Source organism: Podospora pseudoanserina, chromosome 5 (genome assembly GCF_035222485.1).
Source record: "Podospora pseudoanserina strain CBS 124.78 chromosome 5, whole genome shotgun sequence".
Classification (NCBI taxonomy): Eukaryota; Fungi; Ascomycota; class Sordariomycetes; order Sordariales; family Podosporaceae; genus Podospora; species Podospora pseudoanserina.
This window is the reverse complement of record NC_085924.1, coordinates 3,347,911-3,364,114: the sequence shown is the minus strand read 5'-3', so window position 1 is coordinate 3,364,114 and position 16,204 is coordinate 3,347,911. Positions and strand designations below refer to the sequence as shown.

General features: G+C 50.3%; 5 protein-coding genes and 1 non-coding gene across 6 annotated transcripts; 2 read left to right on the top strand and 4 right to left on the bottom strand.

The window, feature by feature from the left end:
• Positions 1 to 151: 151 nt before the first annotated feature.
• Positions 152 to 1,052, bottom strand: QC764_508030 (uncharacterized protein). Its single transcript, XM_062948057.1, has 3 exons — positions 843 to 1,052; positions 692 to 757; positions 152 to 564 (listed from the first exon to the last, which is right to left on the bottom strand). The coding sequence occupies exons 1-3, from the start codon at positions 843 to 845 to the stop codon at positions 181 to 183; spliced, it is 453 nt and encodes a 150-aa protein (XP_062799453.1). The 5' UTR covers positions 846 to 1,052; the 3' UTR covers positions 152 to 180.
• A 1,090-nt stretch (positions 1,053 to 2,142) lies between these two features.
• On the bottom strand, positions 2,143 to 3,636 carry QC764_508020 (uncharacterized protein; the record flags this gene model as incomplete). The annotated part of the gene is made up of 1 exon (XM_062948056.1): positions 2,143 to 3,636. The coding sequence occupies one exon, from the start codon at positions 3,634 to 3,636 to the stop codon at positions 2,143 to 2,145; it is 1,494 nt and encodes a 497-aa protein (XP_062799452.1).
• Positions 3,637 to 4,815: 1,179 nt separating this feature from the next.
• On the top strand, positions 4,816 to 6,737 carry QC764_508010 (uncharacterized protein). Its single transcript, XM_062948055.1, has 4 exons — positions 4,816 to 5,389; positions 5,447 to 5,894; positions 5,956 to 6,051; positions 6,108 to 6,737. The coding sequence occupies exons 1-4, from the start codon at positions 5,128 to 5,130 to the stop codon at positions 6,499 to 6,501; spliced, it is 1,200 nt and encodes a 399-aa protein (XP_062799451.1). The 5' UTR covers positions 4,816 to 5,127; the 3' UTR covers positions 6,502 to 6,737.
• A 358-nt stretch (positions 6,738 to 7,095) lies between these two features.
• QC764_0083740 lies at positions 7,096 to 7,167 on the bottom strand. Its single transcript has one exon. It is a non-coding gene; the product is annotated as a tRNA-Gln (tRNA).
• A 268-nt stretch (positions 7,168 to 7,435) lies between these two features.
• On the bottom strand, positions 7,436 to 11,481 carry QC764_508000 (uncharacterized protein). The gene is made up of 7 exons (XM_062948054.1): positions 10,935 to 11,481; positions 10,607 to 10,799; positions 10,049 to 10,516; positions 9,406 to 9,993; positions 9,244 to 9,355; positions 8,911 to 9,174; positions 7,436 to 8,841 (listed from the first exon to the last, which is right to left on the bottom strand). Exons 1-7 carry the CDS (start codon positions 11,253 to 11,255, stop codon positions 7,584 to 7,586), a joined length of 3,204 nt encoding a protein of 1,067 aa, XP_062799450.1. The 5' UTR covers positions 11,256 to 11,481; the 3' UTR covers positions 7,436 to 7,583.
• QC764_507990 (uncharacterized protein) lies at positions 11,229 to 15,086 on the top strand. Its single transcript, XM_062948053.1, has 12 exons — positions 11,229 to 11,754; positions 11,806 to 11,851; positions 11,903 to 12,549; positions 12,602 to 12,715; positions 12,769 to 12,992; positions 13,046 to 13,079; positions 13,135 to 13,322; positions 13,379 to 14,207; positions 14,272 to 14,457; positions 14,516 to 14,666; positions 14,741 to 14,842; positions 14,910 to 15,086. The coding sequence occupies exons 1-12, from the start codon at positions 11,558 to 11,560 to the stop codon at positions 14,937 to 14,939; spliced, it is 2,748 nt and encodes a 915-aa protein (XP_062799449.1). The 5' UTR covers positions 11,229 to 11,557; the 3' UTR covers positions 14,940 to 15,086.
• Positions 15,087 to 16,204: the final 1,118 nt, after the last annotated feature.

Sequence of the window (16,204 nt, the reverse complement as noted above, 5' to 3'; positions counted from 1 at the left end):
CATAAATGAACTAGAGTTGATGTTGTGTAGAAGAACAAGGTCCAGGGGTTCAAACAAAGCCCCTCAAAATCTTGCATAGAACCATAGGAAGCAAAAATTTCAATCAATTCCCATCTAACAATACCAGGTATCCTATCTCCCACCCATCCCCCCCCTTTCCTCCCTCCCATTTTAACCCCCCTATTTCATAATATGCGCAAACTCCTGATAATCAATATGCCCATCCCCATCCTTATCCGCCAGCTTGATCATCTCGTCCAGCTCCGCGTCCGTGAGGTTCTCGCCCAGGGACTTGAGCACATTCCTCAGCTCGTCGCTGCTGATGGTCCCGCTCCCGTCCTTGTCAAACACCTTGAAGGCGTTGACCAGCTCCTGCTCCGTGTCCGTCTCCTTGACGCCCATTGACATGAGTGACAGGAACTCCTCAAACGAGATCACGCCGTCCTTGTTGAGGTCCGCCTCATTGACAATGTCTTGGAGCTCCTCCGGGGAGGGGTTGAGGCCGAGTTCACGCATGACGGCGCCCAGCTCGGCAGCGGTAATGTCGCCTGTGCCGTCTTTGTCCTGGGAAGAGTCAGGGAGAGGGTAAATGGTGGTTTGTTGAGAGGGATGGATGAGGGAGGCCCTCTTGGCGGGTGTGACTTGGTGATGCAGAAGAGGTGTGAGGTGCGAAAGTGAGGGGAAATCTTACAAAAATCTCAAACACCTCCTTGAACTGAGCAATCTCATCCTTGGAGAGGTTATTCCCGTGAGGTGCCTGTGCAAGTGGGCGGCGACATCGTCAGTCAGGTCTCTTTTTCATCAAGACAATGAGGCAGTTGCAAAGTGGGGTGAAGGCATACCATGACGACTGAGAAGGGTGTGCACTGAACGATCTGATAACAAACTAAACGCAGAAGATAGGTAGCGATAAGTAATAACAATAACAATCTGAATGATGAAGGTCCAAGGTTCTAGGTAATAGAGAAAAAAGTCCCAACCTTTTGATCGGGTCCTGATGAGTTTGACGCGCGCAACTGGGTTGGGCTGGTCGCGACACAAGGTGGGCTGTTTGATGAGGGGGAGGGGTAAAACGGTCGATAAGGATCTGGCCCACGTCTTATCGCGAAACTCCATTGCATTTGCCCCTCTGTCACATCCTCCAGTGCAGCCAATCAGCTGCGAATGTGCCACGTTCCTGCTCATTTGATGTGATGCCCGAAGCAAAGCCGAGTTTTGGTTCTCAAGGTTCAGAAGCTTCATGAAGAAAACCCTAACCCTTCTTTTGTCACTGTAGCCCCCTTCGTTGCCCCTTTTTCTGTGTTGACAGGACCGTGCATTGCCATGGTGACGGCAGAGGGCATTCCAGACTGGCTTTTGATAAAGGCGACAGGCGGACAGAAGCGTATTTGTACCAGATAGTGGTTGCTTTGTTTGGCCTTGACTACTTCAAACAGCCTCGATGATGGCGACGAATGTGAGAGGCTCTCAGTTGACATGTTGAATGCCCGGCAGGCAAACTACTGCTTGGTCTCATAAAGTGCTACAGCCATCAAAGTCGTTGGTGTCTAACTAACAACACCTCTTCTCCTAACGACCTCGGCTCAGATACCCATCTATCTTGGACGCGCTAGATGCCTTCTCAAGCCTTGGTATCAAAGATTTCAGGCGCACAGACCTGAGCCCTAGGCTGTGTGCAGATCACTAGATATGCATGTAAGACAATAGCGATTTTTAACATTATGCAGGATTCAAAATGTTGATCCTCATTCGGGGAAGTAGCCGGGTGGGGCCATAACAAGAGGTTTTCTCGTCGACAACCGAGCTTGAACCGCAGAGGAAGACATCATGTGATACGGAGGAATGCAAGTGACATTGGATAGGTGTGAGGGGTATCAAGAACTCAGCGAGCCCGTCTCGATTTTACAATAGTAAAGGTAAACTAATGCTCAGAATGCAAACCAAAACAGCTATGACAAAGCAAATGCAAAGCAAACAAAACAAAAATACAACACGCTCCTGAAAGCCCCCATGCTAAGCCCCCTTCCCCCAATTATCATCCCTATCCAGTCAATACCCGTATGCTCGTATATCCCAGCGACCATTCACCCATCCATCGTCCATCAGTGTTGTCACGCTCTCCCACACAACGGTGTCCATGTGTTAAAGGTTAGAAACCTTGAACCCACCAGGCACCAACTTCTGGAAAACACCCTGAGGATCATACTTGGCAGCAGTAGCCTTCAGCTTGCGGATGTTCTCAGGGCCGTAGCTCTTGAGAGGGTTCTGGCTCTTATCTGCATAGTTGAGATAGGTCCACTCCTGAAGACCGCCATCAATGGTAGCGGCAAACTTCTTGACTTCCTCAACCCACGTCTTGACAAGAGGGTAAGCCTTCTTCTCCTGCTCAGGGGTCTGGACCATGGCGGTAGCAAGGAACAGAACGCCGTTAGACTTTTGGCGCTCAACACCCATGATGTTGCCACCGGCAGCAACCGAGTTCTTGCCAAAGACAGTGGGGAGGGGCTGGAAGAGACACTGGGTGGTGAAGGTCTGCTCGGGGATAAAAGCCTTGAGGTCCTCAACGAGCTTGACGTGGAGCTCGACAGCCTTGTTGAGGATGCGAGCATCGTTCTTGAAGGAGAGGGTGAACCAGATGTCGTGGAGGTTGGCGGGGATGTTGTACTCGAATGCCATCTCAGCGATGGTGGTGTTCTTGACCGTGTTCATGATCTCGGGAAAAGCAAGCCACTCCTTGTAAGCAGCAGGCTTTTCGACACCGGCCATGTTGGCGTAGAGAGTAGCAACAACAATGTCCTTGAAGTCGGGCATGTGGGTGAATATGGCGACGAGGTTGCTATCGGGGTCATTGGCAACGTTGTTGGTGAAGGAAACAACGGCGTCAACGGCCTGGGGAGCAATGTCCTTGGGAAGGAAGGCCATGCCGCCCCACACCTTGTCGGATGGGATGGCGGTCATGGTGAACTTGGTGACGATGCCGAAGTTGTTGGAGCCGCCCTTGAGGGCAACAAAGAGGTCGGGGTAGCTGGTCTTGCTGGCGGTGACAATGCGGCCGTCGGCAAGGACGACCTCATAGGCGACGACGTTATCGCAAGCGAAGCCACGGCGGGCAGTGAAGAAGGTGTTACCGCCGCCGAGCAAAAGACCGGCGACACCAACATTGCCCTCACGGCCACCGGCAACGGCACGCTTGTGCTTGATCAGCTCCGAGTAGACATCCCGCCAGCGGGAGCCAGGGCCGATATCGGCAGTCTCGGTAGCAGCATTGTAGGTGGTGGTGTTGAAGAAGCCGAGATCGATGGTGATGCCGCCGGCAATGTTGTTGGAGCCAGCCCAGTTGGTGTGACCACCGGAACGGACGGCAAATGGCTGTTTGGCGGCAGCAAGAGCCTTGACGGCAAGGGCCACCTCCTTGGTATTGCGAGGTCGGAGGATCGCAGCTGGACTCAGCCTTGCGCTGTTGGACCAATATGAAGCCTCGCGTTCAGCATATTGGGGATCTCCACGAACCAGAACTGCCTCGCCGAGTCCAGCGTCGAGGAGGCACTTGGCCTTGGAGGGGATCTGTCTTGGGGTGATGGCGGCCATGGTTGATGCTACGGAGCAGAATGAAAGTAGAAGGTGAGTGAAGTGCATCTTGAAGGAGTGTAATGGCCCACGGGACAATAAAAACGAGTGTGTTGGTAGTGCAGGATGCTCATCCCTTCCTCAACAGTGGGCCAAGTCATTTATGTAGGGGGTTTGTTTCGCTACCGGGTTTCGGTTCAAGCCCGAGGTTTGGCTATTGATGCAAGGTACGTCGACGGCAAAGCTCCCCGGAGACTGGGGACAGCAACAGAAAGCATATCTCCCAAGACCTGGGCGTGCTGGGCCATCCCAAACATGTCGTCCCATTCTTGCGGGTGGCCAAGCGAGAGCTGCAGGAAGAGTTGAAAGTGTCGACATCGTCCGGTGCCTGCAAGAACACGACGTGGTGATTGGAGAAAGAGGGCATTATTTGCGGGGGAAACGGAGAATATGCAACCCTCCACCGGTAATTGAAGGCGAGCAGGTTAATGATCGCCGTCTGTGGTTTCGTGTCGGCAGCTTTCTACCGACCTCGGTCTTGGACGTCGTGGCAGAAGGTGACAGCTTCCTGCAATGACACGCCTCCGTTCCATTGCGTCAAGTGGCGGTAAGCGGAAAAAGTTTGGTCGGCAACGTCCTTTTGGGCGGATGTCAAGAGAGACGGGAGACATCGCGTAGAAAGGAGGTGACAGCATGTGGGGGTACGGGTGGCCGTTGATACAACGAAAGGGAAACGGACAGACACACAGACACGGGGCGGCGCGAGACGAAGGCAGTGGCTGGACCGTGTGGGGGAGCACGGAGGGGACACGGGGGGGCAATGAAGAAGCAAAGAAGCAAAGCATGAAGAACTTGTTGGTGATTTCCTGAGGAAATGCTGCAAGAGGTTGCAGGGTGGGGGGAGCAGAGTGGATTCTGGCAGCCGTTATTGTGGATATTTCTGCCACGCTTAACTTGACTTGGCCTGACTAGCCTCATCTATAGATTCAGCACCTATCAACTTCCCTGACACATCCCATGCTCCTCCCCTTGGCTTTTGTTTCGACTCCTCTTAGTCTCAACGACCACCCTGGCGACGTTGTACTGACTGCTTCCCACTCTCCCGCCCCAGACCGAATGCTTTCCAAAATGCTGCGCAGATGACTGCCGGCACAAATTTTTGCCGTTTTTCTGGCCATCAAGGTCGGTGAGGGAGAAAGGAAGACGGGCAAAATTGGCTGTTTATGTGATGAAGCTGATCGGCAATGCCCGGTTCCCACGCAAACTGACACCCAAACGGCCACGCAGAAGAAGAAAAGGGTAGCAGACACAGTCATGCATAGATAGACACGGTAGGATTGACATGAGTGACATGCCAATGTTCCTTCACAGAGTCTCCTTCGCTTCACTCCTTTTTGTTTCTTTTGTTCTCGACACTTCCTGTTGCTCGACAGTTCAATCGGATAGATAAGCGCGCGGGCGTGAACAACAGACAAAACATCGAACTCAACCTGTCCCCTTCTTCAGCCTCGACGGCACACTTACGGATTCTCGACAGTCGACGGCGCCGAATACGACAAGATGGCTATGCAACTCCCGACTGTCAATGGCGTGCCGGTGATCATGCCCCCACCGGAGGGTTATGTGGTGGACTTTGAGAACCCAGCGCGCAACAGCGTGACAGAGGCCTACTGGCTCTTTGGAGTTGGTAACTTCTTGGCTCTGCTGTTCATGATGCAGCATCTCTACACTAAGGCATTCATCAGAAGGAGGTTTCAGATCGAAGATGCCTCTCTGATCATTGCCTGGGGATGCTCCATCGCGCTGCAGTCCATGATCGTTCGTATGTTGCCCAACACCCAGAAACTCATCTCCACACACACTAACACAAGCCATCAAGGGGACTTTATGAGAGGAATCATGGGAACACACTCGTGGGAAATGCCCGTTACCAAGTTCCTCCTGTTCCTCAGAGCGCTCTACCTCCTGCCGATTCTATACAACCCGGTTCAATGTGGCGCCAAGCTGGCACTTTTGCTGCTCTATCGAAGGCTAGCGCCACAATTGTGGTACCAGATTACCGTTTACGTCGTCATGTTCATCGTCGTCGGTTCATCGTTCGCCATCATGTTCGCCGCCATCTTCCCTTGCAACCCCGTCCAGTCAGCTTGGGACATCAGCATCCCCGGCGAGTGCATCAACCGGCCCGCTCTGTACCAGGCCACGGCTATCCTCGGTGCCATCACCGATCTGATGGTGCTGGCGGTGCCAATTCCCATCGTTGTCAAGCTTCATGTCCCTCTTAAGCACAAGATCGCTCTGATTGCTGCCTTTAGCGTCGGTGGAATGTAAGCCATCTTACTTGCCATTTTACTTCAGCTAAAAGAGCCATCCTAACCCATCATCCAGCACGTCTTTCACCTCCATCATGCGTCTCCACGCTTTGATCGTCTCCATGGGAGACATTGACCAATCCTGGGGCGGTGGCCCCGTTCTCCTCTGGATGTAAGCCTCCCCTCTTCCCCCCTATCCCCCTCCCCTAATTAACCCCCCTTTCCCAGTTTCGCCGAAGCCAACCTCTCCGTCATCTGCGGCACCCTCCCCACCATCAAGCCCTTCCTCAACCACTTCGTCCCCCGCCTCCTCGGCTCCTCCAACGCCCGCTCCGCCTACCCCGTCAACAGCGGCCTCTCCAAGTCCGGGGGCCCCCCCACCTTTGGCGGCGGCGGCGGCGGCAACCAGTCCCAATCTCAAAAGCGCGACAAGTACCAGCGCTTTGACGACGACATCATGTACCCCCTCGAGACCGTTGTCGCCATCGAGACGGGCGATGACTATGCTTCCTCGGAGCCGATCAGGAAGAGCGAGAGCGGGTCCGAGAAGGCGATTAACCCTGGTGGTATTGTGCAGACCAAGACTGCTACTATCACTTACCAGAATGCACATGCCAGGTAGAAGGGGTTGTGGGATGGGGAATAAAAGGGGGAGTTGGATGTTGGGATGAGGAAAATATGATACCACTAGGAGGGTTGTTGGTTTTCTGGCGAAAATCATGTTTACGTTCTTTTGTTTGAAGCGATTTCTTTTTGATTATTAGATTTTTTTATTTTAAAAAATGGATGAAAATGGGGGTGGGAGGAAAACACGGAATTCCACTGGCACCACGACATTGTCTCATGCTGATGATGCTGATGATATTAGACTTTTCATGCTGCATGTATATAGCAGTCATCTTGAAGATGAAAATGCTAGCCACTGTATTACCCAACCACCCTGCCCACAAAGTAATTCACACAGCAAAAGTAAGTTAACCCATACTATACTGTGAACTACCTTTTGCCTCAAAAGTACATTAATAGGTCCTTAAACGATCTTTTAAGGTCTGTTAACTATCTTTGAAGCTTTTCAAACTATCTTTTAAGACCTATGACTATCTTTTAAGGTATGTTAACCTACTTTGGTGTCTCAAATATTTTGTGGCAAAGTTGCCAACATCAATAAAAGTCAAATCGCCGGCGATCTGGGCCCAAAAAAATAGGCGAAAAGATGAGGTCGTACCCGGACTCGAACCGGGGTTGCCGGAATCAGAATCCGGAGTGATAACCGCTACACTATACAACCGTGCGTCATTTGTTGCGTGATTGGTTCGCCAAGCTGTTGGCTTAATAAGCGGCATGTGTCGAGTGGCCGGCTTGGCATTTCGTAACTTCCCCCTTTTTGACCGAGGGACTTTTGGTGAAGGCAAAATTCCTTCCATGATACGCGCTTGAAACATGTGATATGATGCAACGTCGTCTGGACGTTGCAGAGGATGGGCTGGGATTGCAGTAACAGACCTTTGGTGCGTGGTGTTTGTGAGGGCTACGAGTGATACCTGAACACACCCATTCTGCTTATCATGAATTCGGGTTATGCCGATGTTATTTGGTAAGGGATCAGCTTAATATTGACATGGCGAACTAGGAATACGATCCCGCGGCCAGGCCTCTGATTGAGGTAGCCGCGGTACATTTTGTACAGTTTGTGTGCTGGGAATTCTACGCCGATGGAGTTGACTCTTCAGCATGGTTTTGCAAATTCAAGGCTGACAAGCACCTTTTCCCCAACTTTGACTTGTGGTGATTCGCCAATGTATCCCGGCGTGCAAACTTCTTGCCACACCCTTGACACGGAAAATGGCTCCCTTCATCATGGCCTTGCCGATGTCTCTTCAAGTCGCTTTCCCGCGCAAAGGCTTTGGTGCAGAGGTCGCACTTCCAAGGCCGGTCCTCGCTATGAGTTAAAAGATGTGAGTCGAGGTTGAATTTGCGGTTATAGACTTTGTTGCAAAACCAGCATATATACTCCCTCTTTTGTCTTTTATTACTCTGCTGCCTTTGATGTCCTATCACTTCCCAGGCGACATTATTAGATGCTGGGTCTTGGGCTTCAGGTGCTTCAGGTGTTGTCGTTTCCGCCACGGTAGGCTCTTCAACTACTAAACCTGTCTGATTGCCGGAGTTGGTTATGAATAACTGTGGCTGGAGACTCCGATATACCTCATCGTTGTCTGGAAACTCGTCGTGAGACTGATACCCGCCATGAGATTCCTTCATGTGCTTTTGTAGCTCTTTCTCCGACGCCATACCGGTGGTTCCACTCAAACAACCCTCAATGGCACATCGAAAAGGCCTCTGGTGCTTTCCAAGGTGTTGGTTCCGTTGCTCAGCGGTTGCAAACCCGTTCGTGAAGAATTTGCAGCTGAGCCTGGGACATTTGAAGAGGTTAGAACCATAGTGCTTTTCAAGCTTGGCTGCCACCCCATCCCCGTTCTGGATCCCTAGCAGCAGCCTTTCAAGTGCAGCTCGAATACTCTCCACCATGTCCACAAGGTCGAGGGCGATCTCGGCTTTGTTCATCTCACCGTAGAATGTAAGCTGCTTTCGTGTCGATATGACTGCCTGCTGCAGTCGGTCATGACAATCCAGATCCTCAAAGCAGCGAAGTCTTGCAGCGTTTCCTTGTGAGACGGGAAAGTGAGTGGCTGGATTGATGTAGTGAAGCTCAATAAAATCTTCTAGGGTCTCGGAAATATCGCGCGCATCGGTACCGTCTTTTTCCAGAGATGCCAAACTAGCCTCAAGATGCCGCACCCAGTAAATAATGGCATAGTCCATGAACGCGTAGGACCCATTAAGGATGAGACAATGCTTCTCTTTGGGTTCAAGCTCATCGTTGAAGATAGGAAAGTTGAGATAATTGACACACAGAGAAGCTAGTTGCAATTCTCCTCGCGCTGGGTTGACATGTTTTTCACTGATAAGAAAGCTTGAACAAGGTTAGAAGCATGAATGGTAAGACGGAATGGGGACATAGGGATCTTACAGTTTAGCGGTCAGATGAACAAGTTCTACCGTCCCGTCGGACCGGATTTCAACGAGCGATCCGCAAAGATCTTTTGAGTCAACGCGAAACCGCAAGCGTCGGAAATCTACCGACTTTGTTTCCAAGTCAATGGACTTCACGCCCTGGATCTCATGCCACTTCATGGACCGTTTGGCGCAAACCAGCCAGCTCAGTAGCATCCTACTCCCGTGCTGTTCCGACTCGGACACATGGTCGAATATTCTCACGATAATTCGAGAGTAACTGTAAACAGAAATCAGACGTCAGCAATTACTTGTCCCGCGCTTTCAACTTGAAGGTTAGGAGTCTTACGCAGCATTGATCTCGCGCGGGAATCGTCCTGGTTCAAGCTCATATTCCAACTCCTCGACATCAAGTTGATGAAGAAGGTTGGTGGAAATTAACTTGGCAAGTAGAAACATGCCTTAGATGGTGAGTTAGCGATTGGACTTTGGCGTTGAATACTGTACTCACCTCCGGCAGCGTCAACAATGAGCTTTGCGATCGATTCTCGCTTGGTGTTGGGAAGCTCAAATTTCTTCTGGATGTCGATCGCCCACTTGGCGCTGTACTGTTCAATATCGCGCAGGTTGTCCTCGCTTCGAATTTTGATCACAGAAACACCCGCAAAGTCCTTTCGTGCTACCCCATCTTCTTGGCTCACAAACAAACATCGAGTTTGTGTGGGATTACTCTGTGGAAGGTCCTCAACAAGTTCGCGAAACCAGGAGGCGATGATGTCGCGTTCTTTCCTCGGGCACTCATCAATCCCGTCCAGGATGATGTACACATGCGGGAAATTTTGAATGGACACCTTGAGTAAATCTTCGATGATGCTTCGGGTGTCCAGGACTGCCTCCGTGCTACTCTGATATTTATCGTGATAGTATGGAAGCAGTATATCTCGATTATACGGAAGAAGTTGAGAGAGGAAGCTACGCGCGATGGAGACAAAATTGTCTCGTTCGTTGTCGCCATGTTTGCAAAAGAAGTACAAGACGGCCGGAGGGGGGTTGAGCTGCTGGGCCTTTTCAATAACTAAAGAAGCGAGAATTGTCTTGCCTTTTGAAGAAGTCAGCAGCGTAAGGCAAATGATGGTTCCTTTTCTGACACTGACCTGCACCTGGAATACCATTGAGCCACAACACTGGAGGCATCAGCTGACAGGGTGTTTCAAACCACTCTTTGAACTTTGGATTATCCAGTAACCATGATCCTGTACCTGGGTATTCGCCTCGAAGCTTGCAGAACTCTTGTTGATCATTGGCAACATTGCTGGCCCTCAGCCACCCCTGCAACTCGCGAAGCTTTCTGTTGCTCTCGGCATCAGCCATCTCCTTGAGCTGTTGGTCTCTGACTTTTCGCTCATCCAAACATGCCTTGATAGACAGGCTGGCCTGGTTAACAGCGCCGGCGATCTGGCTGAATTGCTGGTCTATGTTGCGTCTGTCGTCTAAGGATGCCTTGATACGTAACAAATTGGCGTGATAAACAATTAGTTCCCTGTGCCTCTTGATGCCGTTGATCAGATCGTCGAACCGAGACTTGTAAGTTTTCCAGGTCGCCTGAAATAGCTGCTTCAACACTGAATGGGTTTGGCATTGTTAGTGCACAACCATAGAACCCCAGGTAGAAGATAGACGCTTTGTGGGCGGAGTAAGAAATGAACGCATACTCGGCTGCTGGAAGTATTTCAACGCCCGGTGATGAAACTCCAGGACGTCCTTGTAGAGATAGGCCAGGACCCTCTTCATGTCTGAATCCTTCGAGAAAATGGCTTCGTACTGTTGGACAAGCGGCAGCTCCTCTCCAAGACTCTCATAGATACTAAAGAGCTCAGTGAATGCTTCCACAAAGGAGCTACCAATCTATTTCCCCGTCAGCAAGACGAACAAAGACCAAGGATAGATTGCTAGAACCTGAATCAAGAACTTCAATGGTCCCTGGGTACCTGAGATATTAGCAGGCCAATTGAGTCGGTCGCAGATCTCATGCAATCTCACCCAGACAAAAGCGACAAATTCTGATGTGTTCGTAAACGTCTCAACGACCTTGCCCAATTGATTAAGCGCTTCGAGAGTGGGCTTCAATCGTCCAACGGCTTGAAGTCGTCGACTGGAGTGCTGCTCCTTCTGAATTTTGTCAATTGCTGCAAGAAGATCGGGAAGCGTGGTTGTTTGGAATGTCGATCGATGCTTTGGTCGTAGCCCCTTCTTGAACTGCTCAAGCGCCTGTTCAAACGGAGCTCCCGGATGAACATCATTCGCTCCAAGCCCTGCCACGGCCATCGTGACAGCCGTGGCCTTAGCCAATGATGCTGCCATCCTGATTGCTGAGAGTGCTGTGGCTTGATCTTGATTCTGACGGCAATTGTCTGCAAGAGTTTAAAGTGAAAGAAAACTACCCGAAGGTACTTGCTTCTTTTCAGACAACATTGCAGTGGTCCGCGCTTCATATCGGTTGCCTTGCGGCTTGCCAGCAAGCGCGACTGCCAAGCTGCCTGTTGAGGCAGTGTTCAGCTGATTGCCCCAGCCACACTTCACAACTCACCATCCAACCAAGATTCAGCACTTCACATCGTTATACCATCTCGTCGCTCCTGCCAACAATCTTTGTTGTTGTCAAAATGTTTCCTACCAAGAGGCCGTATCCGTTCGCAAATGACCATCAAGACACGGAGCCTGACGCAGTTTGGCAATGTGATCAGTCTCATGCGATACGCCAACACATTGAACCACAGTACGATCCTTTGCTCGACGGGCAATATTATGGCGACGCATATCTACACACGAGCTATCAGCCGGCCGGGAAGTCACCTGAACTGTGGGATACCACCGCTGCACACCTCAATCTCGAGCCTGATGTCGTGATCAGCACCACAAAGCATACTGTCGATGAAGCAGATATTTGCTTTGGAAGTGTATAAAGCCACTATTGTATGAGTGCAAACCAGGATGCTCACATTTTCCAGATACCAGACTTGAAGGCTCAACTGCGGACACAACCTCCTATCCGTTATGATGCCACCTTCTCACCATTCCAGTGTTTTGATATTCTTGAGCAAGGCGCCTTTTATGCGCTCGACTTTCAGGGGTTGAAGTTTGCCGTTCTAAACAAGAAAGTGTGTCAACACTTTCAAGCCTTTTCCCGCGACGTAGAATTACGTCTGCAGGCCTTCATCTCACATGAGGAGTGGGTGAGGATGATGCGTCGCTGGGAGCGAGAAAGGATGTCAGCCATCGTCAACTTTGATCTCAACATATACGGTCGCCGACGACATGCAGCTGATGTTGGTAGAGTTCTGTCCAAGGCGCAACTTTTCTTGCAACAACCACAGTTCGGGCTTGACGGCTTTACTTACTACAATCCTCATTATCTTCACCCAGAAGAGGTTCTCGGGAAAGAGGTTTCTGAGACCCCCATCGCCCTTCACAACAGCCAGTCTCACAATTCGCACTCCCCAGAAAACGACCCGATTAAAAGAGTGATGCAAAACGAGGTCGAGCCCACCAACGATACTGCGGAGATCAATAGCATTCTCAACTCTTTGTCATATCATAGCATCCTTGCTAAGTCTGTGGCAGACAGAAGCATCATCAGAACGACCCTGCTCGAGTGTGTTGTCTCCTTTGAATGCTTGAAAAGTCAATTGCTAATACATGTAATACAGCCACCAGGCCGAAGCTCTTGATTTTATTCTTAGACGCGAGACTGGAGACCTTCCCGCCGAGATGAGTCTCTGGGAGAAGTGTCAGGATGATGATTCGGACTTGGAGGAGTGCTTGTATGCGGTTCCTTTACGCTATTACCGGCATCGGGATACTGACGTTGTCCCAGATATCAGCACATAATTACGGGTGGGAGGTCCAAAGAGGCCAGGGATGTACAAGGGGGAATTATTGCAGATGACATGGGTCTTGGGAAAACTCTAGTGGTCCTGTCGACGATTGCAGGATCTATGGGCCGCGCGAGCGCATTCCTTTCTCAAGGCAAAAATCCTGGACAGAGGTCTGCAGCCGTGGTGGCATCAAGATCAACCCTAGTCGTTTGCCCGTCTTCACGTAAGCACAGAATATCGCGCCCCGCCTGCGATATGAACCTAACATGCTTCTAGTGCTTATAGACAGTTGGATTGATGAAATTCGGAAGTGAGTGATGAGATTGTCACAACAAGAATGTCTGTCTGGAACTGACATGTCCTAGACACACTTACCCCGGCTATATTACGTGGCACAAGCACCACGGTCACGGAAGACAGGACGACAGAAGCCGAAAACAACTGCTGGAAAGCGATGTTGTATTGACCACATATGCAACTGTTGCTGCTGAGCTACGTAAAGGGCAGGCTGTTTTGCGTTTCATTGACTGGTTTAGGATCGTGCTAGATGAAGGTGTGTCAACCATCTCCACGCTTGACCTTGTGTTTGCTGACCTGGGTTGTCCACAGCCCATGAGATTCGAAATCCGTCAACAAAGCAACACCAAGCCACAGCTGAGCTACGTGCTCAACATCGATGGTGTTTAACAGGGACACCTATCCAGAACTCAGTCGATGATCTCGGGGCTCTAGTATCCTTTCTCAGGGTGCCCAGCGTCGAAAACCCAGCAACGTTTCGAAAGTATATTGCTAACTTATCCACAGCCAAGTCACGGGAGCGGTTCAAGAATCTCCGTGTGCTTTTGGGAAGCATTTGTCTGAGGCGAACTAGAGATATTCTCGGGTTGCCAGATCCAGAGCCGAAACTGAGAGATGTTGAGCTCACTCCAGCAGAACGCCAGGAGTACAAAAATATAGAACAACAATGCCGACGTGAGATTGATAGGGCAGTGAGTGGACATGGGCGAGGAAAGCTGAACTCAACAGTTCTGGAATCACTGCTCAAACTTCGACTTTTTTGCAACAACGGAATCCCCAAGCGAGAGTCGGGGACGGCCTCGCCAATGCCCCAAATGGATATGGACGAGGTGCTTAGTTACCTACAGCAGAACAACGAGGCAGATTGCTCTTTTTGTTTTAGGCAGGTATATTCCATCAACGACAGGCCTGATACCGACGGAGGCCTACTTCTCCCGGATTGTCTGCACCTTGTCTGCCGCGCCTGTATGCCGCAATACCACGCCGCAGGCAGCCAATGTCCCCTTCACCCTGTCGGACAAGTCCAGAATTCTCTTCCTCTTGGCAATCCTAGTCATACAACTCCAAAAATGCCTACTCAATACCCCTCGAAGCTCCTGGCTCTCTTGAAGGATATCTCCATGCACTTATCGCAGAAGAGGTACGGATGACCTAAGCTGTCCCATGCAGACAAAACATCCAAGTGCTGACCCTCTAATAACCAGCATTATTTTCTCATCTTGGAAAAAAACTCTTAACCTAATATCAGAGCTTCTGACAAGCTATCGCATTCCGTTCTACTGTATCCATGGCTCACTGTCGCTCGGTGAGCGGATCCGCATTCTGAAAGATTTTCGATCTTTATCTGGCGCAAACATCCTCCTGATGACACTGGGAACAGGGGCAGTCGGGTGGGCAGAGCAGTCCTACATTCCCAAGCACTTCAAAACTAATACCTCTTTCTCGCAGACTCAATCTCGCCGTCACAAGTCGTATCTATCTCATGGAGCCACAGTGGAACCCCTCCGTTGAACTCCAAGCCACTGGCAGAGCTTTACGTCTGGGGCAAACAGAACAGGTGGCAATAGTACGATATATCGTGAAGCACACCATTGAAGATGTAAGTACACCCCAACATCTTCCTGGGGTATGGATCGCAGAAGGAAAGATCACTGACATGGTATGTGTTCTCAGAGCAACGTTCTCTCTAGACAAGAGGCAAAACTTCAACTAGCCAGTGGAGGCTTTGGAAAGCGCAGGCGTGGGATTAGAGCGGAACAGCTCGACTCGCTTCTGGTATATCTCTCCTTCTTCACCCGCCTCTATGGGTGGATATTATGAAGAAATGCTAACAGGAAAATAGGGGTTATTTGGGGTCGAAAAGCGTGGATAAACGCGGGTCTTAAGGCGCCATCTGAAGGGGTATCACGTAGTCGCCTTGAACGGCCCTTCTCTTTCTTTGTTTGCTCCTCTTCCACAATACGACTTTAGCTTTCTCTTATGACTAGCGCAAAAAGAGTACCTGAGCATTGTCTCAAGCTGTTGCTACACCCCCATTAGCTATCACATTGATCTGACTTGGTAAATTGGATCCCAGAAATATGTATCCCGAGTCTACGGTGAGAAAACCCGAAATCAAGCCATGCGCGCGCTGGATTACGGCTCTGCCGATGTTACCTCAAACTCACTGAGGTTAGGTAAAAAAAGAATTGAAAAGAAAGGAGCAGTTGTCAACACTTGATTGTTTTGTGAAAAGCAAGAAAGTATTACGACTCTCGCCAGGAGAGCAATCATTGGGCTATGAGCCCTTCTGCATGCGTCTTCATGCAAAACTAAAGCGGTGGGCTGCAGGCCAATACCTAGGTCAGGGGTGGCTGCATTTGCATGTTGTTTTCTTGCTCAACAAGCCTTGAGTCCCTAATCAATCTACCCAGTAGGGATCCAGTAAGCCTTGATCAAGGTCCTAGATGCCCATGTATGGGCTGGCGAACCAATGAGGTGACCACCAAAGACTACGTGGACTATATTTCCCTTTCGTTTTAAGGGTCTCTAGCGTCGTGCAGAACGCCACGCTGAGCCGTAATATGTTTTCCCAACTACGGTGGCGGTGTTTCGAAGTCAATACAGCATTGGCACTTGTCAGAACACAGGACAATGTCATCTTCTGGTCGCTTGTTATCCTCATCAAACATACAGACTGTTAGACAGCCAATACATGCTGAACCTTTGTGCCTTAATATGGACTGTTTCATCAACCATCAAAGACCTTCCAATTACCGAAAGGTGCATGCATGTCTTGTCTTCCGAAGAGCGTTAGCCATTCTTGTGCACTTGTTCAGGGAGCAACAGGAATTTCCGTCTCCAGCACGCAAGGCTTTCTTCAAGGCGTTGCCAAGATATGCAGCAGGGTGGTGTCGACAAGTTTTTCACCCCAGGACGCGTCATGCGCATACGAGTAACCAATGGAATGGAGAGGTGGATGAGGACTGGCCATTTTTCATCCTCGACTCGGTGGCGGAGCTTCAGATTGGGGTAGCTATGTGAGCCGTGATTTTCGAGGCAGAATTCATCTCTCAAGTCCACGGCTGGCAAAAAAACACAGCACAGTGGGTAAAGAATCTGCCTCGGGTATCTTCCAAGTCCGGAGTCTATCAGTTC